Below are 25500 nucleotides of genomic sequence, written 5' to 3' on the forward strand. Positions count from 1 at the left end.
AAATCTAAATCAAACGGGGGCTTTTCAGTCGAAAGCAACAAGCGCAAGGTCATTTTGAGATAAGGAGCCTGGTCAAATACAGCAATCAGTCCCTGTCCGCAAAGCAAACACACACAGATATGTACATGCGCAGATGTACACACAAACACACACAAACACAAACACTTAAGGGGTAATGGAGGAGTCCCTGTAAACACCACTCCTCCCTATCTGCTGAAGGCCACAGGAGTGGGCCTACAAATAACCTTCCATCAAGAGGCTAGCACTTTCTTTGTGGCTTAGGAGTATGTAAGACGATAGCCAGTGTTCTGTAAGAGTTAACTGCATGAAGATAGACAAACACATTACAGGTTCTCTAGTCACTGGGCGTAACATAATGAACTCCTAATCGCTTCTGAGAGTGTAATTTATCTATGAAATCAGAGGCAAATTGATGAGGAAAATAATATTGTGATCTCTCTCTTTCCGTAGCCTAGCAGGAAGGATATTGAACGGTGCGGCTCTTTAAAAAGGTTAGGAGTAACACTTTCCTGTCGATGTCGATATTCTGTCAGTGGAAAACATCCACTCAGCTACATCATGTAGCCTGCCAAGCATCACACGCAGCTCATGAATAGCTCATGAATAGAGCAGATAAATGCGTCTGTATTCTGACCAATACTGTTCAGATAAGCAATAACTAGCACAGGGAGACAGGATTCTCAATCAACTCCAGTAGCTGCTGATGTCAAGTGCATTTCTAAAGTGCACCTTGTCAAGGAAGTGAATGTCTTGAGTCAGACGACTTATCCCCTTTCTCTTCTCCTTCTCCTCCTCCTCCTCCTCCTATTCCACCTCCACCTCCTCTTCCTCCACAGGATGAGGCATAATAGTGTTGAGCCCCAGGCGTGAGAGCTAAGATAATTACTACCCCTCTCTTTTCCATGCTCTCCTCAGGCATCTCACAGCATTTATCTTCTTAGAATGCCCCCCTCCCCCTTTACAATGCCTATTTACGTCTCCTGCGGTCCTTGTGTGTGTGTTTTTTTTTGTGCACATCTAAGCCATATGAATTTGAAATCAAAAGAAAATGAGTCTTGAACACACACAGCCACTGTGTGTGTGCGTTTGCTTATGTGCGTGTCTGTTTTTGCATCTCTATGCGTGTGTCAGTGTCAGTGGGTGTGTTTGTATGAGATAAAACACAGGCTGGAAGGAGCGGAAGTAGCGCAGGCGGAGAGAGGGAGAGAGGGATGACTCACCTTCTCTGCAGATTGGGCCGTGCCAAAGAAGATGGGAATGAAGGCCAGCCACACAATACATGTGGTGTACATGGTGAAGCCGATGGGCTTGGCCTCGTTGAAGTCCTCTGGCACGTCCCGGGTTTTGATGGCGTAGATGGTACATGTGACCATCAGAAGGATGCTGTAGCCCAGCGAACAGATCATCTGCAGGTCCGTGATGTCACACTTCAGCACGCCACGCGCCAGGTTGGGGTTCATGGTCTTTTGCTCGTCGTAGTCGATGATGATGTTGGGCGGGTCCACGGCGAACCAGATGAGCACGCCCAGCAGCTGCAGGCAGATGAGGGAGGAGGTGATAGCGATCTGGGAGGTGGGGCTGATGAAACGTGGGGCGGTCACCGTCTGCTTGCCCTGCTCAAAGATCCGGTAGATGCGGTTGGTCTTGGTGAGCAGTGCGGCGTAGCTGATGCACATCCCCAGGCCCAAGAAGATTCTCCGGAAGGAGCACACGCCCACGTCGGGCTTGGCGATCATCAGGAATGTGATGATGTAGCACAGGAAGATGCCCGTCAGCAGCACATAGCTCAGCTCGCGGCCCGATGCCCGCACAATAGGTGTGTCGTTGTAGCGTACGAACGTTGCCATGACGAAGACGGTGGCGATGATGCCCAGCATGGCGAGGAAGACGGGAATGACTGCCCAGGGGGAGTGCCACTCCAGCTTGACGACGGGGATAGGTTGGCAGGTCGTCCGGTTTGGGTCGGGCCTCATGTCGTAGGAGCACAGGCGGCACAATGTCTCATCATATTGGTACTGGTAGCCATCACACAGCTCACAGTGCCAGCAGCATGGCATGCCCTTTACCCTCTTCTTCCTCTCACCTGTCTTACAGGGCAGACTGCACACAGAGATAGGGACATCCGGCTCCCCTTCTGGCCACTGCATCTCCTCGAGCTGAGAGAAAGAGAGAGGACACAGGCCACGGGGTGAGAGGGAGATAAGCAGTGGAGGTAGCACTTCAGATAAGAGGGCTAGTCGATAGGGATGAAGCGGTTTACAGCTACCTGACAGGCAAATGGGCCTGGACTTGGTGTGTGCATACAGGATGAGGTACATATCTTGTGTCACACCATGTCTTACTGGCTAACTCGCTACTACTGCAGCAAGCACAATACTCTAAATGACACTTAATATAACCTCCACTGAGTTGTTGCAGCGGAGAATACAATATCTCTTTCATCAATTATTTTAAGTATTTCCAATCATAAGAACGCTAAGAATAACAAAAATAAGCCAATATACGTTCAAGTAACATTGCAAAAATCAGACATTTTCTGTCCTAAAATGATGCAGAAAAATTAATCCATGCTTTTGTTACTTCTAGGTTAGACTACTGCAATGCTCTACTTTCCGGCTACCCGGATAAAGCACTAAATAAACTTCAGTTAGTGCTAAATACGGCTGCTAGAATCCTGACTAGAACCCCAAAATTTGATCATATTACTCCAGTGCTAGCCTCCCTACACTGGCTTCCTGTTAAGGCAAGGGCTGATTTCAAGGTTTTACTGTTAATCTACAAAGCGTTACATGGGCTTGCTCCTACGAACATTTCCGAGTTGGTCCTGCCGTACATACCTACACGTACGCTATGGTCACAAGACGCAGGCCTCCTAATTGCCCCTAGAATTTCTAAGCAAACAGCTGGAGGCAGGGCTTTCTCCTATAGAGCTCATTTTTTATGGAATGGTCTGCCTACCCATGTGAGAGACGCAGACTCGGTCTCAACCTTTAAGTCTTTATTGAAGACTCATCTCTTCAGTAGGTCCTATGATTGAGTGTAGTCTGGCCCAGGAGTGTGAAGGTGAACGGATAGGCTCTGGAGCAAAGAACCGCCCTTGCTGTCTCTGTCTGGCCGGTTCCCCTCTCTCCACTGGGATTCTCTGCCTCTAACCCTATTACAGGGGCCGAGTCACTGGCTTACTGGTGCTCTTTCATGCCATCCCTAGGAGGGGTGCGTCACTTGAGTGGGTTGAGTCACTGACGTGATCTTCCTGTCTGGGTTGGCGACCCCCCTTGGGTTGTGCCGTGGCGGAGATCTTTGTGGGCTATACTCGGCCTTGTCTCAGGATGGTAAGTTGGTGGTTGAAGATATCCCTCTAGTGGTGTGGGGGTTGTGCCTTGGCAAAGTGGGTGGGGTTATATCCTTCCTGTTTGGCCCTGTCCGGGGGTGTCATCGGATGGGGCCACAGTGTTTCCTGACCCCTCCTGTCTCAGCCTCCAGTATTTATGCTGCATTAGTTTATGTGTCGAGGGGCTAGGGTCAGTTTGTTATATCTGGAGTACTTGTCCTGTCTTATCCGGTGTCCTGTGTGAATTTAAGTATGCTCTCTCTAATTCTCTCTTTCTCTCTTTCTTTCTCTCTCTCGGAGGACCTGAGCCCTAGGACCATGCCTCAGGACGACCTGACATGATGACTCCTTGCTGTCCCCAGTCCACCTGGCCGTGCTGCTGCTCCAGTTTCAACTGTTCTGCCTGCGGCTATGGAACCCTGACCTGTTCACCGGACGTGCTACCTGTCCCAGACCTGCTGTTTTCAACTCTCTAGAGACAGCAGGAGCAGTAGAGATACTCTCAATGATTGGCTATGAAAGCCAACTGACATTTACTCCTGAGGTGCTGCACCCTCGACAACTACTGTGATTATTATTATTTGACCATGCTGGTCATTTATGAACATTTGAACATCTTGGCCATGTTCTGTTATAATCTCCACCCGGCACAGCCAGAAGAGGACTGGCCACCCGTCATAGCCTGGTTCCTCTCTAGGTTTTTTCCTAGGTTTTGGCCTTTCTAGGGAGTTTTTCCTAGCCACCGTGCTGCTGCTCTACACCTGCATTGCTTGCTGTTTTGGGGTTTTAGGCTGGGTTTCTGTACAGCACTTTGGAATATCAGCTGATGTACGAAGGGCTATATAAATACATTTGATTTGATTTGAAGTGTCCTATTCCGTATTTAAGAGTAATTGATATCACCATGGAGACAGCACTTGCATTTATATTAAATAAAATTAAAAGAGAGAAACAATGAAATGCCAGACAAATGCAGTATGTTATGTGATTAATAAAGAGTGCAGAAGCCAGAGAGGTATGAAAAATGGGATTAGTTTAGGAGAATCAGATTTACCACCTTAAAAATGTCAATTCTACAACAGTTTTAAAGGGTGAATTTCTCTTCAGAATCGATATTTTGTCACAAAGATGTGGAGTCCACTACAGAGATAATTTAGAGAAGGTTACTGAATTACTTAAAAGATACTGAGCCTCAACACTCTTGTGGATTTCTTTGACGACAATGTTAGTTTAACCTTAAAGTCAGACTTGAGGTTAAACCTTAAAGTCAGTACAAGTCATCTTATCATGATGACGCCGGAGGGAATGGCTGCCGTTTTATTGGCTCTTAACCAACTGTGCTATTTTGTTAGTTTTTTCGCATTGCTTGTACATAATGTTGCTGCTACCGTCTCTTATGACCGAAAATAGATTCTGGACATCAGACCAGCGGTTACTCACCTCGAACTGGATGAAGAATTTTTCTTTAATGAGGTGGACGGGAAGTATATACTCCAAACACCCGAACAGGCCCTCATCCCCGTCATTCGCTGGAGAAAGAAACTGAGATTTCGATGAAAGAGATCGGGGTGCCTTGTGAGGATCAGACGACGAGTGGCTAATCTGCCTTTGCAATCAGTACTGTAAGCTAACGTTCAATCCCTGGAAAATAAATGGGACGAACTGAAAGCACGTATATCTTACCAACGGGACATTAAAAACTTTAATATCTTATGTTTCAACGAGTCGTGGCTGAACAACGACATCAATGACATACAGCTGGCGGGTTATACACTATCGGCAGGATAGAACAGCAGCCTCTGGTAACGGGGCGAAAGCCTATGCATATTTGTAAACAACAGCTGGTGCACGATATCTAAGGAAGTCTCGAGGTTTTTCTCACCTGCGGTAGAGTATCTCATGATAAGCGGTAGACCACACTATCTACCTAGAGAGTTTTCATCTGTATTTTTTATAGCTGTCTATATACAACCACAGACCGATGCTGGCACTAAAACTGCACTCAATGAGCTGTATTCCGCCATTAGAAAACAAGAAACCGCTAATCCAGAGGCGGCGCTCCTAGTGGCCGGGGACTTTAATGCAGGGAAGCTTAAATCACTTTTACCTATTTTCTATCAGCACGTCAAATGTGCAACCAGAGGGGAAAAAACTCTAGACCACCTTTACTCCACACACAGAGACGCGTACAAAGCTCTCCCTCGCCCTTCATTTGGCAAATCTGACCATAATTCCTGATTACAAGCAAAAATTAAAGCAGGAAGCACCAGTGACTCGGTCAATAAAAAATGTGGTCAGATGAAGCAGATGCTAAACTACAGGACTATTTTGATAGCACAGACTGGAATATGTTCCCGGGATTCAATGGAGGACCGAGCACACCCCCATTGTCTTCCACCAGGGATGTAGTGGAGCAGGTGGAGAGCTTCAAGTTCCTTGGTGTCCACATCACCAATAAACTAACATGGTCCAAGCACACCAAGACAGTCGTGAAGACTGAAAAGAGACTGAAAAGATTTGGCATGGGTCCTCAGATCCTCAAAAGATTTCACAGCTGCACCATCGAGAGCATCCTAACGGGCTGCATCACTGCCTGGTATGGCAACTGCTCGCCCTCCGACCACCGACCACTACAGAGGGTAGTGCGAACGGCCCAGTACATCACTGGGGCCAAGCTTCCTGCCGTCCAGGACCTCTATACCAGGCAGTGTCAGAGGAAGGCCCTAAAAATTGTCAAAGTCTCAGCCACCCAAGTCATAGACTGTTCTCTCTGCTACCGCACGGCAAGGAGTACGGGAGCGCCAAGTCTATGTCAAAGAGGCTTCTAAACAGCTTCTTCCCCTAAGCCATAAGACTCCTGAACATCTAATCAAATGGCTACCCAGACTATTTGCATTGCCCCCCTCCCTTTTCTACGCTGCTGCTACTCTGTTATTATCTATGTGTAGTCACTTTAATAACTCTACTAACATGTACATATTACCTCAATTACCTTGACACCGGTGCCCCCTCACATTGACTCTGTACTGGTACCCCCTGTATATAGCCCCGATATTGTTATTTTCTGCTCTGTAATTATTTGTTACTCTTATCTCTTACTTTTTGGGGGGTATTTTCTTAAAACTGCATTGTTGGTTGAGGGCTTGTAAGTAATCATTTGACTGTAAGGTCTACACCTGTTGTATTCGGCGCATGTGACAAATACTTTTTGATTTGAAGTCATCTCGAAGAACTCTTTGTCATCCCACATCACAACTTGCATAATTTTCCCCATCTCCTGGCTCCCAAAAACCAATGATTCTGTAAATTGCTCTGATAATAATCACATTAAAGACTGTCCTGAGGTTTTAAGATATTACACAACCAAAAACATTCAGCTGTCTTAAAATCTACTCCTTTTGTCTGTACAATACCTTAGTGCAAGCCAAAACCTACAACGACTACAGTGTGTGAGCATTCCTGTACATGCTGCTCCCGCATGTCCTGCAGCTCACATGCACCTGTATGACAAATGTGTTGTCTCAACGCTGTCTCAGTGGATTATGATCCGCTATCAGTTATCTGTGCAGGGGCTGTGATTTGTTATGTGGACAATGTTACTCCCTGGAACAGTTCCTGATTAAACACTGACTCTCCGGCTGGAAACAGTAATGAGCCCAACACCACTGTTGCTATGGAGACCACAAAGCAAGATTTGTCACCTTGGACTGATACGGCTAATTCATTTTTTTGGAAGGAGGGGTGATTTGTTGGGTTTGTTGTTTGTCAGGGTGGATTTAAGTCACTTTTAGACACACATTTTGATGCAGCTCTTCATCAGAGATGACATTGTCAATATCATCTGTCTCTTTAATATTTCTTGACAAACATATTTCAGTAGACAGGTGTCAGTCTTTTTCCGCTTTAGACAACTTATCGTTGTCTTGCCAGAAAGCAACAACTTCATTCTTAGGACTATAGGCTATTTCCTTAATTTGATTTTACATTGCTCTTCCTAAACAAGTTTTGTACTAATTAGTGGCCAATCAATCACCGTTTTCTCAAGTGCCTCGTTTGCACTTACATTTCTCTGATAAAAAGGAAAAAGTCTCTGCACACTTTCAGTCTGATGCAAATTGCTTTAAATAGTAGCTGAGCTTTCAGCCAGTCGACCTTCATCAAAGCCTTCATCAAAGTATGCTCTGATGAAAGTCGACTGACTGAAAGCTTTGATACTATTTAAAGAAATGTGGATTTGACTGGAAATGTGCATCGACTTTTTCCTGTTTTGCCTTCTGCCTCCAGCACCTTCACAAATCTGCTTTGGTTATGTGGTAGATTCGGCCTATTATCCACTTACATTTTTCTAAAATGAATGAAATGTATCTCTACAGATCATAAATATAATCAAATAAGGCCATTATAAGTATTCTAATGATTCTTGGACCATGTGTCCTTGGTCCAAGCCAAGATTACAGGCCTTAAACTTACCCTGAGTTGGAGTGTCTCCACCCACTGTCCGATGGGCCTGTACTCAGGAACACTGGAGTTGTTCATCTGAAACTGGAACAGGTCGTAGCGTCCCGGAGCGTCACCGTTTTTATTAAACATAACCGACGTGCCTGCACTACCTGCAGGAAGACAGAAGGAAGGAGAAATTGAAAATTAATGTGTTCGTTTTTATATTGAGTACATATTTGTGCAAATAAATACATTACACATGCCCTTTTTATTTTAAGATTCAACCATTAAAGGCCTGTGGTTGGTCTTCATTGGGCCAACAGTACATACACCCCTGCGAGAGAAACATTGACCTTTAACCTAGTGTCCCTTGTTCTGTCGTTTACAAGCTATAAACGGTTCTGTGGACATCGAGGGCCACAGGGTGTGCTCATGTGCTAATGGCCTATTCATAATGACCATGACTCATATCCTGTCCCCATTAGAAGGCTAGCAAGTCAGCTAACTCCCTACTGACTGAGATGATTGCTCTGCTGTGAAAGAGTGTGTACTAAGGCAATCCAACACCACACCGCAGCCCTACATTTCACATCTGAGCACTTCAGCATCAGAGCTGTGTGATACATCATTAGGTCTATGCGCAGCATCAATGAAGCAGTGTTCAGCTTTAGGTTATCCCATCTGTGCATTAGGAATATCATACGGTGCCCGTTCTTCAAGACGGATGCACATTTCCTCAGTTCAAAAGTAAACCATCTCAATTACACATGCTGAACAGGAGATGAAGCAAAGTAAGATAAATAGGTCAGCCAAAGCATCATACGGTCCCCATATGGTCGCAGTTTGTAGCAAGCAGAGGACCGCAGGCTAATTAACTTACTGAAGGTCCTGGACACCTGCAACCCAGTATTCGAGAAATTAAGTCTGTGGCCTGATTTGTGTGTGTGTGTGTGTATGTGTTTGTGAGTGTGTGTGTGTGTGTGTATAGTTGTGTAGGCTATCTATGTGCATGTGTATGTGTGTATGACCTCGCCATAATGAAGATGTGCGTGAGAACTTTCCGTAAAACCAACTAAGAAGAAATGTGTGGCCCTGCTTTTTTGATGTGACATGTACATATTACCTCAATTACCTCGACTAAACAGTGCCCCCACACATTGACTCTGTACCGGTACCCCCTGTATATGGCCTCGCTACTGTTATTTTACTGCTGCTCTTTAATTATTTGTTACTTTTATTTTAGATTTTTTTACTTGACACATATTTTTCTTAAAACTGCATTGTTGGTTAAGGGCTTGTAAGTAAGCATTTCACTGTAAGTTCTACAGCTGTTGTATTCAGCGCATGTGACATATAACATTTGATTTGAATTGATTTATACAACACACAGTGAGGTCGATGCCTCTCATCCTGCCATTGTAAGACGGACTATTACTTTGTCAGTTCAACAGTGAGTTAACCTTGGCAGTGCATACAATAACTCAAAGGCATAGTATACACCATTTCTAAAATCGTACGGGGACGGGGGGAACACGAATCAGATGTGGCATGGGAAATGACTGCAATAATAGTCCTGACTATAAAAAGTCTAAAAGGGGAATGACCAATAACACCTGTCCAAAATGGTTGTGGGGGACATGTTGCCTTTGTGTTTTGTGTAGGCCTTTGGCTTTGTTAGGTAGAGGCTGTACCCCAATTCTGAACACCATCCCTTTTAGTTTTTGTCAAGAGGGAATTTTAGTATCCTACACGGCAGTTTTTTTCAAGGACATTTGTCATTGAACATTCTACAAAAGAGCAAGGCCAAAGTCTCCCCTCTAGCAGCAAGAAACGAGATTATGGGGAGTAAAACCTCATTTAGATGCACCATACATACAGGAAGAGACCTAAAGTATACAGAAATCTCATGGGAGAACCGAATCTGCCACTATATCAAAGTTTGTATGACCATCAAAGTCAACGAGTTGCTTTCGTTTTCTCCTTAAGTTTCCTGCGCATTAGTCACACAGAATATTAATGTGGCCATTTCCAAAGCTGTTGAAGATACTGAGTAGTGTAAGGTGTATTAGCAGAGCTCAAATTAGCTAATTCACTGAAACCACTCTGAATGTGTGTAGAATATTTCGCCGATAAGCAGTGGTTTGTGTCAAGGAAATGTATTGTCAGTTGTCATAAGCTAACATCAGCTGTCATAAATGTTTAGGACACCAATTGTGTCAGTATTATGTCATAATTATGTAGCCCTTAATAAGACAAAAGGCTCATGTAAAGTGTTACGCTACCCATAGTTGTACTAAACATACAGTACCAGTCAAAAGTTTGGAAACACCTACTCATTTGCATTCTCTCAACCAGTTTCATGAGGTAGTCACCTGGAATGCATTTCAATTAACATGTGTGCCTTGTTAAAAGTTCATTTGTGGAATTTCTTTCCTGCTTCAAGCATTTGAGCCAATCCGTTGTGTTGTGATAAGGTATTGGTGGTACACAGAAGATAGTCCTATTTGGTAAAAGACCAAGTCCATATTATGGCAAGAACAGCTCAAATAAGCAAAGAGAAACGGCAGTCCATCTCTGTTTTAAGGCATGAAGGTCAGTCAATCTGGAAAATTTCAAGAACATGGACAGTTTCTTTAAGTGCAGCCTAAATAAATGCTTCACAGAGTTCAAGTAACAGACACATCTCAACGTCAACTTTTCAGAGGAGACTGCGTTAATTGCTGCAAAGAAACCACTACTAAAGGACACCAATGAGAAGAAGAGACTTGCTTGGGCCAAGAAACACGAGCAATGGACATTAGACCTTTGAAATCTGTCCAAATTTGAGATTTTTGGTTCCAACCGCCATCTCTTTGTGAGACATAGAATAGCTGAACGGAGGATTTCCGCATGTGTGGTTCCCACCATGAAGCATGGAGGAGGAGGTGTGATGGTGTTGGGGTGCTTTACTGGTGACACTGTCTGTGATTTATTTAGAATTCAAGGCACACTTAACCAGCATGGCTCCCACAGCATTCTGCAGCGATACACCATCCCATCCGGTTTGCGCTTCGTGGGACTATCATTTGTTTTTCAACATGACAATGACCCAACACGCCTCCAGGCTGTGTAAGGGCTATTTGACCAAGAAGGAGAGTGATGGAGTGCTACATCAGATGACCTGGCCTCAACATTCCCCTGACCTTAACCCAACTGAGATGGTTTGGGATGAGTTGGACCGCATATTGAAGGAAAAGCAGTGCTCAGCATATGTGGGAACTCCTTCAAGACTGTTTGAAAAGCATTCCTTATGAAGCTGGTTGAGAGATTGCCAAGAGTGTGCAAAAATGTAATAAAGGCAAAGGGTGGCTACTTTGAAGAATCTCAAATATAAATATATTTTGATTTGTTTAACATTTTTTGGATTACTACATGATTCCATGTGTGTTATTTCGTAGTTTTGATGTCTTTACTATTATTCTACAATATAGAAAACAGTAAAAATAACAAGAAACCCTTGAATGTAGGTGTGTTCAAACTTTTGACTGGTACTGTACAGTATACAGTAGTTGCAGTATGACAGAATCCGCTTTAGAATGAAATTGAAACAACAGAAAACACACACAGGGGTAGTAGTCAACAATCTGTCACGTCTGCTTCCAACAGACAGAGAATAGAGTTGACATACTGCATCTATTTGTTGACAAGGTGTTGACATAGTACACTGGGAGCAGTTGGTATGTCAGGACTACAAGACTGTCTTGTTCCACGCACATTGCAGTACAAAGAATCCCCCCCCACCCCACACACACACACAGTCAGTAAGCAAATAATTAAGCAGTGTGACTCTCCTTGCAGATAGGAAGCCATTACAAATTCCATTGTATTTTACGTTTCCTGTTATTTCCAAGGGAACAAAATGATCTGTGTAGACAGCTTTGTGAGAGATGAAAGATTCATACATTCGCATGGGGCTCTGAACTAAGACATGACAAAAGTGCATTGCTGCTGTACTGTGTCGAGCAGTGTGGGTGGACTGGGGGCTCTCTTTCCTTCACTCTCTTGAGCTCTGTCTCCAGCGCAGCAGGGAGAACAACAAAGACAACTCACACAGGCACGCACACATGGCCACACAAACATGTATATTCACATACTCTAACATATACACATGTGAACATGCTCGCGTGCAGGCGTACGTGCACACACACAGCCCAGCCAGGATACAGTAAATAGCACAGAGATTTGCAGTGATGTAAAGTACTTATGTAAAAATACTACAAGTACAACTTAAGTGCCTTTTTGTGGTATCTGTATTTTACTTTACTATTTATATTTTTGACACATTTTCAAATCAAATCAAATATTATTAGTCACATGTGCCAAATACAACAGGTGTAGACCTTACAGTGAAATGCTTACTTACAAGCCCCTAACAAACAATGCAGTTTAAAAAATATGATAAGAAATAAAGGAACAAGTAATTAAAGAGCAGCAGTAAAATATCAATAGCCACGCTATATACAGGGGGTAGCGGTACAGAGTCAATGTGTGGGGGCACCGGTTAGTCAAGGTAATTGAGGTAATATGTACATGTAGGTAGAGTTATTCAAGTGACTATAAATAGATAATAACAGAGAGTAGCACTGGCGTAAAAGAGGGGGGGCAATGCAAATAGTCTGGGTAGAAATTTGATTAGATGTTCAGGAGTCTTATGGTTTGGGGGAAGAAGCTGTTTAGAAGCCTCTTGTACTCAGACTTGGCGCACCGGTACAGCTTGCTGTGTGGTAGCAGAGAGAACAGTCTATGACTAGGGTGGCTGGAGTCTTTGACAATTTTTAGGGCCTTCCTCTGACACCGCCTGGTATAGAGGTCCTGGATGGCAGGAAGCTTGGCCCCAGTGTTGTACTGGGCCGTTCACATTACCCTCCGTAGTTCCTTGTAGTAGGAGGCCGAGCAGTTGCCATACCAGGCAGTGATGCAGCCCGTCAGGATGCTCTCCATGGTGCAGCTGTAGAACCTTTTGAAGATCTGAGGACCAATGCCAAATCTTTTCAGTCTTCTGAGGGGGAATACGTTTTGTCGTTCCCTCTTCACGGCTCTCATGTTGCGCTTGGACCATGTTAGTTTGTTGGTGATGTGGACAAGCTCTCGACCTGCTCCACCACAGCCCCGTCGATGAGAATGGGGGTGTGCTCGGTCCTCCTTTTCCTGTAGTCCACAATCATCTCCTTTGTCTTGATCACATTGAGGGAGAGGTTGTTGTCCTGGCACCACACAGCCAGGTCTCTGACCTCCCCCCTATAGGCTGTCTAATCGTTGTCGGTGATCAGGCATACCACTGTTGTGTCATTGGCAAACGTAATGATGGTGTTGGAGTCGTGCCTGGCTGTGAAGTCATGAGTGAACAGGGAATACAGGAGGGGACTGAGCACGCACGCCTGAGGGGCCCCTGTGTTGAGGGTCAGCGTGGCGGATGTATTGTTACCTACCCTTACCACCTGGGGGCTGCCCATCAGGAAGTCCGGGATCCAGTTGCAGAGGGAGGTGTTTAGTCCCAGGGTCCTTATCTTATTGATGAGCTTTGAGGGCACTATGGTGTTGAACACTGAGCTGTAGTCAATGAATAGCATTCTCACATAGGTGTTCCTTTTGTCCAGGTGGGAAAGGGCAGTGTGGAGAGCATAAGAGAATGCATCATCTGTGGATCTGTTAGGGCGGAATGCAAATTGGGGTGGGTCTAGGATTTCTGGGATAATGGTGTTGATGTGAGCCATGACCAGCCTTTCAAAGCACTTCATGGCTACAGACGAGAGTGCTACGGGTCTGTAGTCATTTAGGCAGGTTACCTTAGTGTTCTTGGGCACAAGGGGACTATGGTGGTCTGCTTGAAACATGTTGGTATTACAGTCTCGGACAGGGAGAGGTTGAAAATGTCAGTGAAGACATGCCAACCAGTTGGTCAGCGCATGCTCGCAGTACACGTCCTGGTAATCCGTCTGGCCCTGCGACCTGTTTAAAGATCTTACTCACATCGGCTGCGCGATCGTGATCGCGAGCGTGAGCGTGATCACACAATCGTCCTGAACAGCTGGTGCTCTCATGCATGTTTCAGTGTTATTTGTCTCGAAGCGAGCGTAGAATTAGATTAGCTCATCTGGTAAGCTCGTTTCACCGGGCATCTCTCGGCTGTGCTTTCCTTTGCAGTCTTGAATAGTTTGCAAGCCCTGCCACATCCAACGAGCGTCGGAGCCGGTGTAGTACGATTCGATCTTAATCCTGTATTGATGCTTTGCCTGTTTGATGGTTCGTCGGAGAGCATAGCGGGATTTCTTATACGCTTCAGGGTTAGAGTCCCGCTCCTTGAAAGTGGCAGCTCTAGTCTTTAGCTCAGTGCAGATGTTGCCTGGAATCCATGGCTTCTGGTTGGGGTACATACGGTCACTGTGGGGACGACATCATCAATGCACTTATTGATGAAGCCAATGACTGATGTGGTTTACTCCTCAAAGCCATCGGAAGAATCCCGGAACATATTTCAGTCTGTGCTAGCAAAACAGTCCTATAGCTTAGCATTTGCTTCATCTGAACACTTATTTTATTGCCCAAGCCACTGGTGCTTCCTGCTTTAATTTTTGCTTGTAATCAGGAATCAGGAGGATAGAATTACAGTGCCTTGCAAAAGTATTCATCCCCCTTGGCGTTTTTCCTATTTTGTTGCATTACAACCTGTAATTTCAATGGATTTTTATTTGGATTTCATGTAATGGACATACACAAAATAGTCCACATTGGTGAAGTGAAATGAAAAAATAACGGAAAAGTGGTGCGTGCATATGTATTCACCCCCTTTGCTATGAAGTCCCTAAATAAGATCTGGTGCAAACAATTACCTTCAGAAGTCACATAATTAGTTAAATAAAGTCCACCTGTAAGCAATCTAAGTGTCACATGATCTGTCATATCTTTCCATAGGACCACTTTAAGCCGTACACTCCACAGAGCTGGGCATTACGGAAGAGTGGCCAGAAAAAAGTAATTGCTTCAATAAAAAAATAAGCAATCACGGTTGGTGTTTGCCAAAAGGCATGTGGGAGACTCCCAAACATATGGAAGAAGATACTCTGGTCAGATGAGACTAAAATTGAGCTTTTTGGCCATCAAGGAAAACTCTATGTCTGGCGCAAACCCAACACCTCTCATCACCCCAAGATGGCAGGGACTGGGAAACTGGTCAGAATTTAAGGAATGATGGATGGCGCTAATTACAGGGAAATTCTTGAGGGAAACCTGTTTCAGTCTTCCAGAAATTTGAGACTGGTATGGAGGTTCACATTCCAGCAGGACAATGACCCTAAGTATACTGCTAAAACAACACTCGGATGGTTTAAGGGGAAACATTTAAATGTCTTGGAATGGCCTAGTAAAATCCCAGAACTCAATCCAATTGAGAATCTTAAAGATTGCTGTACAACAGCAGAACCCATCCAACTTGAAGGAGCTGGAGCAGTTTTGCCTTGAAAAAACGGGCAAAAATCCCAGTGGCTAGATGTGCCAAGCTTATAGAGACATACCCCAAGAGACTTGAAGCTGCAATTGCTGCAAAAGGTGGCTCTACAAAGTATTGACTTTGGGGGGGGTGCATGCACGCTCAAGTTTTCAGTTTTTTGTCTTTTTTCTTGTTTGTTTCACACCAAAAAATATTTTGCATCTTCAAAGTGGTAGGCATGTTGTGTAAATAAAATGATACAACCCCCCCCCCAAAAAAAATCTATTTTAATTCCAGGTTTTAAGGCAACACAATAGGATAAATGCCAAGGGGGTGAATACTTTCGCAAGCCACTGTATGGTCAGATTTGCCAAATGAAGGGGAGAGCTTTGTACGCGTCTCTGTGTGTGGAGTAAAGGTGGTTTAGAGTTTTTTTCACTCTAGTATTGTGATACCAGATATTATGCACCAGCTGTTGTTTACAAATATACATAATTCGCCACCGCTTTTCTTACCAGACGCTGATACAGTGTATTACCAGCCAGCTGTATGTAGATAATGTCGTAGTTTTTCCACGACTTCTTGATGCATAAGATATTAGTTTTTAATGTCCCGTTGGTAATTTAATCTTCCTCGTAGGTCGTCTATTTTATTTTCCAATGGTTGCACGTTAGCTAGTAGAACGGAAGGCAGTGGAAGTTTATTCAATCGCCTATGAATTCTCAGAAGGTAGCCCGACCTCCGCCCTCTTTTTCTCTGTCTTCTCTTCATGCAAATGACAGGGATTTGGGCCTGTTCCCAGGATAACAGTGTGTCCTTCACGTCAGGCTCGTCGGGAACCGTTAATCAAAAAAAAGCTTTTGCCAGTTCATGGTGAGTAATCGCTGTTCTGACGGTAGCAGCAACATTATGTACAAAATAAGTTTAAAAAAAAAGTTACAAACAACGCAAAAAAACGAACAAAAACACAGTTGGATAGGAACATGTAAACGTCAGCCATCATCTCCGGCGCCATGATACAAAAGTAAAGAAAATAATGTCATGTAATGTAAATACTCCATTTATTTTCCCTGTCACCAAAAAGTACTCGTTACATTTCAAATGCCTAGGACATGAAAATGGTCCAATTCACACACATATCAAGAGAACATCCCTGGTCATCCGTACTGCCTCTGATCTGGCAGATTCACTAAACACAAATGCTTCGTTTTTAAATTATTTCTGAGTGTTGGAGTGTGCCCGTAAACTTGAAAAACAAAAAAATCGTGCCGTCTGGTTTGCATAATACAAGGAATGTGAAATTATTTCTAGTTTTACTTTTGATACATAAGTATATCTGAATAACTACATTTACTTTTGATACTTAAGTATATACTTTTACTCAAGAAGTATTTTACTGAGTGACTTTTACTTTTACTTGATTATGAATATTGGGTACTTTTTCCACCACTGGAGATTTGGCTGTCAAAGATACAGGAGTACTAATGTTGGCTTACAAGTAGAAAGGTTATTGAATACTGCATCAGTGGGGGTAAACAGAGTAAAGGCACATTTCGTGAGCTGAGCATTCCTCTGTGACAGTCTTATTGCAAGTGTATTTGTCACGCCCTGACCTTAGAGATCCTTTTTATTCTCTATTTTGGTTAGGTCAGGGTGTGACCAGGGTGGATAGTCTAGTTTTTTCATTTCTATGTTGGTCTGCAACCCGGAACCTCCAGCGATGGTTCGCAGTCCGGAACCTCCAGTGACGGTTCGCAGTCCGGAGCCTCCAGTGAGGATCCATGGCCCAGAGCCTCCTGTGAGGATCCACGGTCCGGTTCCATCGGCGACGATCCACGGTCCGGAGCCTCCGGCGACGATCCACGGTCCGTCACGCCCTGACCTTAGAGATCCTTTTTATTCTCTATTTTGGTTAGGTCAGGGTGTGACTAGGGTAGGTAGTCTAGTTTTTTCATTTCTATGTTGGCCTGGTATGGTTCCCAATCAGAGGCAGCTGTCTATCGTTGTCTCTGATTGGGGATCATATTTAGGCAGCCTTTTCCCACTGGGTTTTTGTGGGATCTTGCCTGCGAGCACTACATCAGCTTCACGTATCGTTGATCCTTTATTGTTTTTGTGAGTTTCATTATTAAAGTTGTGGAACTCTACGCACGCTGCGCCTTGGTCCATTAATTCAACCAACGATCGTGACAGTATTACAGGTAATATATATGTTCAGCAACAAATTACAGAAACAGCTTATCTGCTTTTTTCTGATTACTGTGAGAAGCACTTCAGGCTAAATATTGTACTTTTGTACATATGGAAAAAAAAAGTGCTATCAAGAACCGAAAAGGGTTTGTCGGCTGTCCCCATAGGAAAACCGTTGAAGAACCCTTTTTGGTTCTAGGTAGAATCCTTTTGGTTCCAGGTAGGACCCTTTTGGGTTCCATGTAGAACCCTTTCCACTGAGGATTCTATATGGAAACCAAAATAGTTCTACCTGGAACGAAAAAGGGTTCTACCTGGAACCAAAAAGAGTTCTCCTTGGGGACAGCCAAAGAACTCTTTTGGAACCCTTTTTTGTAAGAGTGAATGAATTGTGCGGACCCATTGACAAATAGCAAGGTAACTCATAAGGAAGACTGGGGAACAAAGTAACACAGCATCAGTAGCAACAACAAAATGTTATTCAGTGTGTTAATTAATGCTTGGTTAGTGTATCTACATACCTATGAATTTTTGCTTAAATCCATTGATACATTTTTTTTTACTGACAACAAATTGTTTTTCAGGCAGAATTCAAAATATTCTTGCTGCCTCTCTGTTTTTATTATTGACCTGTGGAACATTCCCCATGTATCTAATTATATATAATTTTTATCAGTAAGAAAGGGTATTTTGATTGGTATAGTTGATAAGACTTAGCCCCTTACCCAAAATTCCATTATGATATACAATGGCACTTCTTTACATCAAGTTTGCCAGTACAACTAAGATAATACCTTAGAAAAATGAAAAAAGGCAAATGTAGATAATACCTTTGAAAAATGAAAAATGTATTAAATGTATACATTTTGGCTACTCCATTTTTGGTCAATATGACATGCGTAAAATATCAAATTAACGCTTTGTTGTTGTCAATATAGTGTATTTTCATTCAAATATCAGTTTCAAATTATAAATACACCACTGGTCAAAAGTTGTATTTCTTTTGTATGTAGAATAATAGTGAAGACATCAAAACTATGAAATAACACATATGGAATCATGTAGTAACAAAAAAAAGTGTTAAACAAATCAAAATATATTTTATTTTTGTGATTCTTCAAATCGCCACGCTTTGCCTTGATGACAGCTTTGCACACTCTTGGCATTCTCTCAACCAGCTTCATGAGGAAGTCACCTGGAATGCATTTCAATTAACAGGTGTACCTTAAAAGTTAATTTGTGGAATTTATTTCCTTCTTAATGCATTTGAACCAATCAGTTGTATAGTGACAAGGTAGGGGGTATACAGAAGATAGCCCTATTTGGTAAAAGACCAAGTCCATATTATGGCAAAAAACAGCTCAAATAAGCAAAGAAAAACGACAGTCCATCATTACTTTAAGACATGAAGGGCAGTCAATACGGAAAATTTTAAGAACTTTGAAAGTTTCTTCAAGTGCAGTGGCAAAAACCATCAAGTGCTCTGATGAAACTGGCTCTCATGAGGACTGCCACAGGAATGGATAACCCAGATTTACCTCTGCTGCAGAGGATAAGTTCATTAGATTTACCAGCCTCAGAAATTGCAGCCCAAATAAATGCTTCACAGAGTTCAAGTAACAGACACATCTCAACTTTATGTGTTCAGAGGAGACCGCGTGAATCAGGCCTTCATGGTCGAATTGCTGCAAAGAAACCACTACTAAAGGACACCAATAATAAGAAGAGACTTCCTTGGGCCAAAAAACACGAGCAATGGACATTAGAACGGTGGAAATTTGGGATTTTTGGTTCCTTCCAGCAAGTCTTTGTGAGACGCGGTGTGGGTGAACAGATGATCTCCACATGTGTATTTCCCATCGTAAAGCATGGAGGAGGGGGTGTTATGGTGATGGGGTGCTTTGCTGGTGACACTGTCTGTGATTTATTTAGAATTCAAGGCACACTTAACCAGCATGGCTACCACAGCATTCTGCAGCGATACGCCATCCCAATGACTCAACACACCTCCACGCTGTGTAAGGGCTATTTTACCAAGAAGGAGAGTGATGGAGTGCTGCATCAGATGACCTGGCCTCCATAATCTCCCGACCTCAACCAAATTGAGATGGTTTGGGATGAGTTGGACCACAGAGTGAAGGAAAAGCAGCCAACAAGTGCTCAGTATATATGGGAACTCCTTCATGACAGCTGGAAAAGCATTCCAGGTGAAGCTGGAAATCAAAATATAAGATATATTTTGATTTCTTTAACATTTTTCATAGTTTTGATGTCTTCACTATTATTCTATAATGTAGAAAATAGTAAAAATAAAGAAAAACCCTTGCATGAGTAGGTGTTCTAAAACTTTGGACCGGTAGTGTATTATTAATTAACATTTTTACAGTGTTACATTTAACCCTGCCTTTGGGGTCAATTGTAACATTTCATTTCCGCCACTTTCAGTTGAATTTTAAATGACTGGTGTACTAGAAACGTATAGTTAGTGTAATGGTAGCTGAGATATATGCATGTTGTTTGTATGAAACAACTAAACCGAGAACACACCAGGTCTGATGCGTTTTTCCCTCCACTTTTCCCCAAAAATTGCAGAACGTCTCCAACACTGCTGCGGTCATTCTCAGTGGCAATATGTTGTTCAAAGTGATTGGAGAGCACGCAGTAATGAGAGAAAGATCATATACTAAGGAAAAAAATACTGAAAATATTAGGATAGGTTGCTCATCCAATAGGATGAATCATTAAAGGAGCTTGGCTACATTTCATTCAGTTGCACCCCATTTAATAAGAGAGGACATGCGAAACTAGCACCTGTCATGATTCCTCGCACATATGCTGACTATCATGACACTTGCTGCCTACAGTTTTCTTTCTATCTGATTAAAGAGATGAAGTCCAGACAGGCTAGGCCTATTTTAGGAAACTCTCTGAATGGAGATAGATAATTAGCGAACTCATACACGCACACCCACCCTCCTAAAAGGACCCATCAATCAAAGCCGCCTGGAGCACATCTCCCTTAGGCACATAAGGGAGCGAACGGAATTTACACAATTGTTACCTGGAGGAAAATGGGAGAGGGTCATGCTTTTTCAATTTCAGTTAGGACGAGGGTGTAGTATATATTTGTTTTTATTACAGGGGTGTCACGACTTCCGCCGAAGTCGGCTCCTCTCCTTGTTCGGGCGGCGGTCGACGTCACCGGCTTTCTAGCCATCGCCGCTCCATTTTTCATTGACCCAATTGTTTTGTCTTGTTCCCTGCACACCTGGTTTACATTCCCCAATCACACTGCATGTATTTATTCCTCTGTTCCCCCTCATGTCTTTGTGTGATATTGTGTCTGTTACGTGTTATTTGTGACGCGCCAGACTGGCGTTCTTATATTCCGTGTTGTTCACAAGGTATGTTTATTTGGTAAACATAATGTTTGTGACTGTTTGCGCGGTTTTGCACTTTTGCCAATTGGCTGGAGGTTTTGACGCAGTGGTGTCCGTCTGTTGGTTTCTCCTGCCTCAATAAAGTGTGCGCCTGTTCACAACCCTCTGCTCTCCTGCACCTGACTTCTTTACCAGTACTCATACCCGTGACAAGGGGAGGGTCATGTAATTTGCAATCGATTAAATGTCATACTGCTTTGGGTTTGATAATTAGCTTATTATATCTCAATGTTTGAGATGCCCCTCATCACTGATTCTCTGCTATCAAGTCTGGTCTCAATCAACTGATCCATACTATAGGCCTAGGCTATAAGAAGAGCAAATATCGGAGAAGCATAGGGCAAAGTTACATTTCTAGGAAAATGTACTTCCTTCCTGCGTTTTTGTGCTGCTGGGGTTGTGTATATAAAAAAACTAGCCACATATCTAGAATGCAAAATCCATGTGTACGTGTGTGTATAGTGCGTATGTTATGATGTGTGTGTGTATGTATGAATGTGTCTGTGCCTATGTTTGTGTTTCTTCAGTCCCCGCTGTTCCATAAGGTGTATTTTTACCTGCTTTTTAAATCTGATTCTACTGCTTGCATCAGTTACCTGATGTGAAATAGAGTTCCATGTAGTCATGGCTCTATGTAGTACTGTGTGCCTCCCATCGTCTGTTCTGGACTTGGGGACTGTGAAGAGACCTCTGGTGTTAAGGCTTGTGGGGTATGCATGGGTGTCCGAGCTGTGTGCTAGTATTTTAAACAGACAGCTCGGTACCTTCAGCTTGTCAACACCTCTTACGAAAACAAGTAATGAGGAAGTCAATCACTCTTCCACGTTGAGCCATGAGAGACTGACATGCATGTCATTAATGTTAGCTCTCCGTGTACTTTTCAGGGCCAGCCGTGCTGCCCTGTTCTGAGCCAACTGCAATTTTCCCAAGTCCCTCTTTGGTGCACCTGACCACACGACTGAACAGTAGTCCAGGTGCGACAAAACCAGGCCTGTCTTGTTTATAGTGTTGTAAAGAAGTCAGAAAAACACTTTATTATGGACAGACTTCTCCCCATCTTATCTACTGTTGTATCAATATGTTTTGACCATGACAGTTTACAATCCAGGTTTATTCCAAGCAGTTCAGTCACCTCAACTTGCTCAATTTCCACATTATTCATTAAGAGATGTAGTTGAAGTTTAGTGTTTAGTGAATGATTTGTCCCAAATACATTGCTTTTAGTTTTGGAAATATTTAGGACTAACGTATTCCTTGCTACCCATTCCGAAACTAACTGCAGCTCTTTGTTAAGTCTTGCAGTCATTTCAGTCACTTTAGTGGCTGATGTGTATAGTTTTGAGTCATCCGCATACATTACTCAAAGCCAGTGGCCTTACTCAAAGCCAGTGGCATGTTGTTAGTAAAGATTGAAAAAAGCAAGGGGCCTTAACAGCTACCCTGGGGAATTCCTGATTCTACCTGGATTATGTTTGAGAGGATTCCATTAAAGAACCCCCTCTGTTCTGTTCAACAAGTAACTCTTTATCCACATTATAGCAGAGACTGTAAAGCCATAACACATACGTTTTTCCAGCAGCAGACTATGATCAATAATGTCAAAAGCTGCACTGAAATCTAACAAGACAGCCCCCTCAGTCACTGTATCATACATTTTTCTCAGCCAATATCAGTCATTTGTGTAAATGCTGTGCTTGTTGAGTGTCCTTCCCTATAAGCATGCTGAAAGTCTGTTGTCAATTTGTTTACTGTGAAATAGCATTGTATCTGGTCAAAAAACATTTTCCCAGAAGTTTACTAAGGGTTGGTAACAGGCTGATTGGTCTGCTATTTGAGCCAGTAAAGGGGGCTTTACTATTCTTGGGTGGAATGACTTTAGCTTCCTTCCAAGCCTGAGGGCACACACTTTCTAGTAGGCTTAAATTGAAGATGTGGCAAATAGGAGTGGCAATATCGTCTGCTATTATCCTCAGAAATGTTCCATCCAGTTTGTCAGACCCCGGTGGCTTGTCATTGTTTTTAGTACAGCTGCCGCATATCAACAAAGGACTTTTTCACTGATGATCAGATACTTCAAGTGTAACTGGTTCTGTTGCGCTCAATTTTTTACACTTGATAGACAACTTTATCACTGTTCCAAACTTAGAGTATGTTATTTTTTTAACAAATCAAAACATCTCTGGTGCTGCAGCATGTGCTCATTCCTTGTCATGCTCTGTTGTGGTATTATGATGTAAAATGATTTAGAATTGCAGGAAATGCATTTATTAAAAGGCTTTTTTCTCAGACTGCAAATAAGATGATATATTCATGCAGTTCTTTCATTATAATGGAAATATTTTCAGCAGTGGTCTGCAAATCCACAACCTCCTGGCTACTTTGCCATGTAATGCTTACAAAACAAAGAACCATTTCTAAAACTGCATAGTTAAGGCTCTGGTCTGTCCTGGGAATGAGGGTAAAAAGGTAGGCATGTTCTCTGTTACCCAAAATAATAATTAAAACATAAAATGTATATAGGGGAGGGTCAGGTAAAAATATATTTTACTGAAGGAAGGGGCATCCATTTTAATTTCAGAGAGGTCACAATTTCTCCAGGTATCCCTCATTATAAATAACGTACAGTCCCTAAGCAAATAACATTTCTCTTTTACAAAAACATATTCAAAACATTGCCTTAGCTTCAAATCCTTTCTGTAGCATATCAAAAACTAGTCTACGTCATAGAATAATGCTAAATCATTGTAGCCTATCATATAAATTGACACGCAAAGTTTGAAGGGGGAGATAGAGACAGCTGTGATATAGGCTATATGAAGATGAAATGTACAACCATTAGAAAACAGAAACACATGCACACAACCTGTCCGTAGTGGCCTAATGATCAGCCGTTGATACATTTTTGTGAAGCAATGGGTGGTTATCTGAGTGCTTTATCTAAATATGTGCAACCACTTATTGATAAGGGTAAACTCTGGTGGATATTTTTTGGTCTCTGTCTTTTAGGGTTGCCTATAATAATATTAATAATAATATATAGCCTAATATATAGGCTATACAAATTATGCATTAATATATTAATTCATTTCTAACTTACACATCTCTCTGCCTTCTTCACTGTTCCCTTCTGGCCCAATTCACTCATCTTCGCTGGCAACTTCACTGGCCTATCTCTTCCCCCTCTCTCTAGCTCTTAACGAGTAGCCTACACTCTTAAAAAAAAGGTGCTATCTAGAATCTAAAAGGGTTCTTCGGCTGTCACCATAGGAGTACCCTTCTAAGAACCCTTTTTGGCTCCAGGTAGAACTCTTTTGGGTTATATGTAGAACCCTTTCCACAGAGGTATCTGGAACCAAAAAGTGTTCTACCTGGAACAAAAAGGGTTCTTCTATGGGGACAGCCGGAGAACCCGTTTGAAACCCTTTTTTTCTGAGTGTATATATAGACAACGAACAGTAATATAGTTTGAAACTCATTTTGAGCAATTATTTTTACACTAATAGGCCTAGGCTTATTCGAGGAGAGAAGCATCGATCGATCCTCTTGCTTGCTGAGTGCCTGTAAAAGAGGCTACAGCATTGGCAATGAACTGGCAGGGAAGTTAGAATGGCAAGAGCGACATGTAGCTCTGGTGTGACGTGATCACATTGGTTAAATTGATACATTCCTGCACTGATGGATTGCAAACATAAAAAACAGGCACAGAGAAATTAATTAATCAATTCACACAACAAAGCCACAGACCTGTCAGTGCGCGGCCTGCCAATGGCAGTGTCCTAGAAAATAATTTATATTGGTCAACAACTTATTTTCGCATGTGAAAAGATGTCAAAATCAAACCTATTTAGAATAAATAATTCACGCAGTATGATATTTTGCAATTGGTGTAAACGACATCATAGATAAATAAGACGTGTTTGAGAGTCCAGTGCCTCTGACTCTGCATGTTCATGCTTCTATCTTTCCTCCCACCTTTCCCTGTTTTTATCTGTACATAATGAATTACAATTACAATGTATCAGTAGTTTTTTAAATAAATACAGTATGTGCTTATTTGAGAAACGTGCTATTTCACCATGCCCATATTTTTATGAGGATACACACATGAACAGGGTCCAGGGATAACAAATGGACTGACCGTTGAAGCTGACGTTGCGTATATACTTGAGCAGGGTCTTCCCCTCGGCTGCCTCCATCCCGGGGCAAATGCCAGAGTGCTCTGGACACAGGTCTCTCTGTATATTGTGGAGGGCATAAGCCATGGCGTACACAGCATCTATTACAAACTGCACCTTCCCCTCCTGCTCATACTTCGAGTCTATCCCGATCCGCTCTTGGCCTGAGGAGAGAGGAGAGAGGAGAGGTCAAGAAAAGGACAGAGTCACACACTGTGAATCAGTCACCCTGTTGTGTGCGTAGCACGGCATGGGTCACATTCCTGCAGAGTTCTGTTGCAGTACCGCAAACCCAAATGCTACCCACGAAGGAGATGAGCAGGTGGAACTGAATACCATATGTACATATGCATATTTCATAGTGAAGTCAGCCCACTATAGGCCCTATAGTTGAGATTAGTATCTTTTGTCCCATTTTAGGAGTGTTCAAGGCCATGA

At 42.8% G+C, this 25500-nt stretch overlaps 1 protein-coding gene across 1 annotated transcript in view; it reads right to left on the minus strand.

Moving 5' to 3' along the window:
* The window catches only part of LOC120059531 (metabotropic glutamate receptor 7-like), a 126199-nt gene that overhangs the window by 14512 nt on the left and 86187 nt on the right, over positions 1–25500 (minus strand). Inside the window, exons 6-8 of the mRNA XM_039008658.1 lie at positions 25026–25226; positions 7823–7962; positions 1242–2177 (exon numbers count right to left, since the gene is read on the minus strand). Coding sequence (XP_038864586.1) covers positions 1242–2177; positions 7823–7962; positions 25026–25226 — 1277 coding nt within the window. The remainder of the gene's footprint in view (positions 1–1241; positions 2178–7822; positions 7963–25025; positions 25227–25500) is intronic.

This window comes from Salvelinus namaycush, chromosome 14, assembly GCF_016432855.1.
Source record: "Salvelinus namaycush isolate Seneca chromosome 14, SaNama_1.0, whole genome shotgun sequence".
In the NCBI taxonomy this organism is placed as follows: Eukaryota; Metazoa; Chordata; class Actinopteri; order Salmoniformes; family Salmonidae; genus Salvelinus; species Salvelinus namaycush.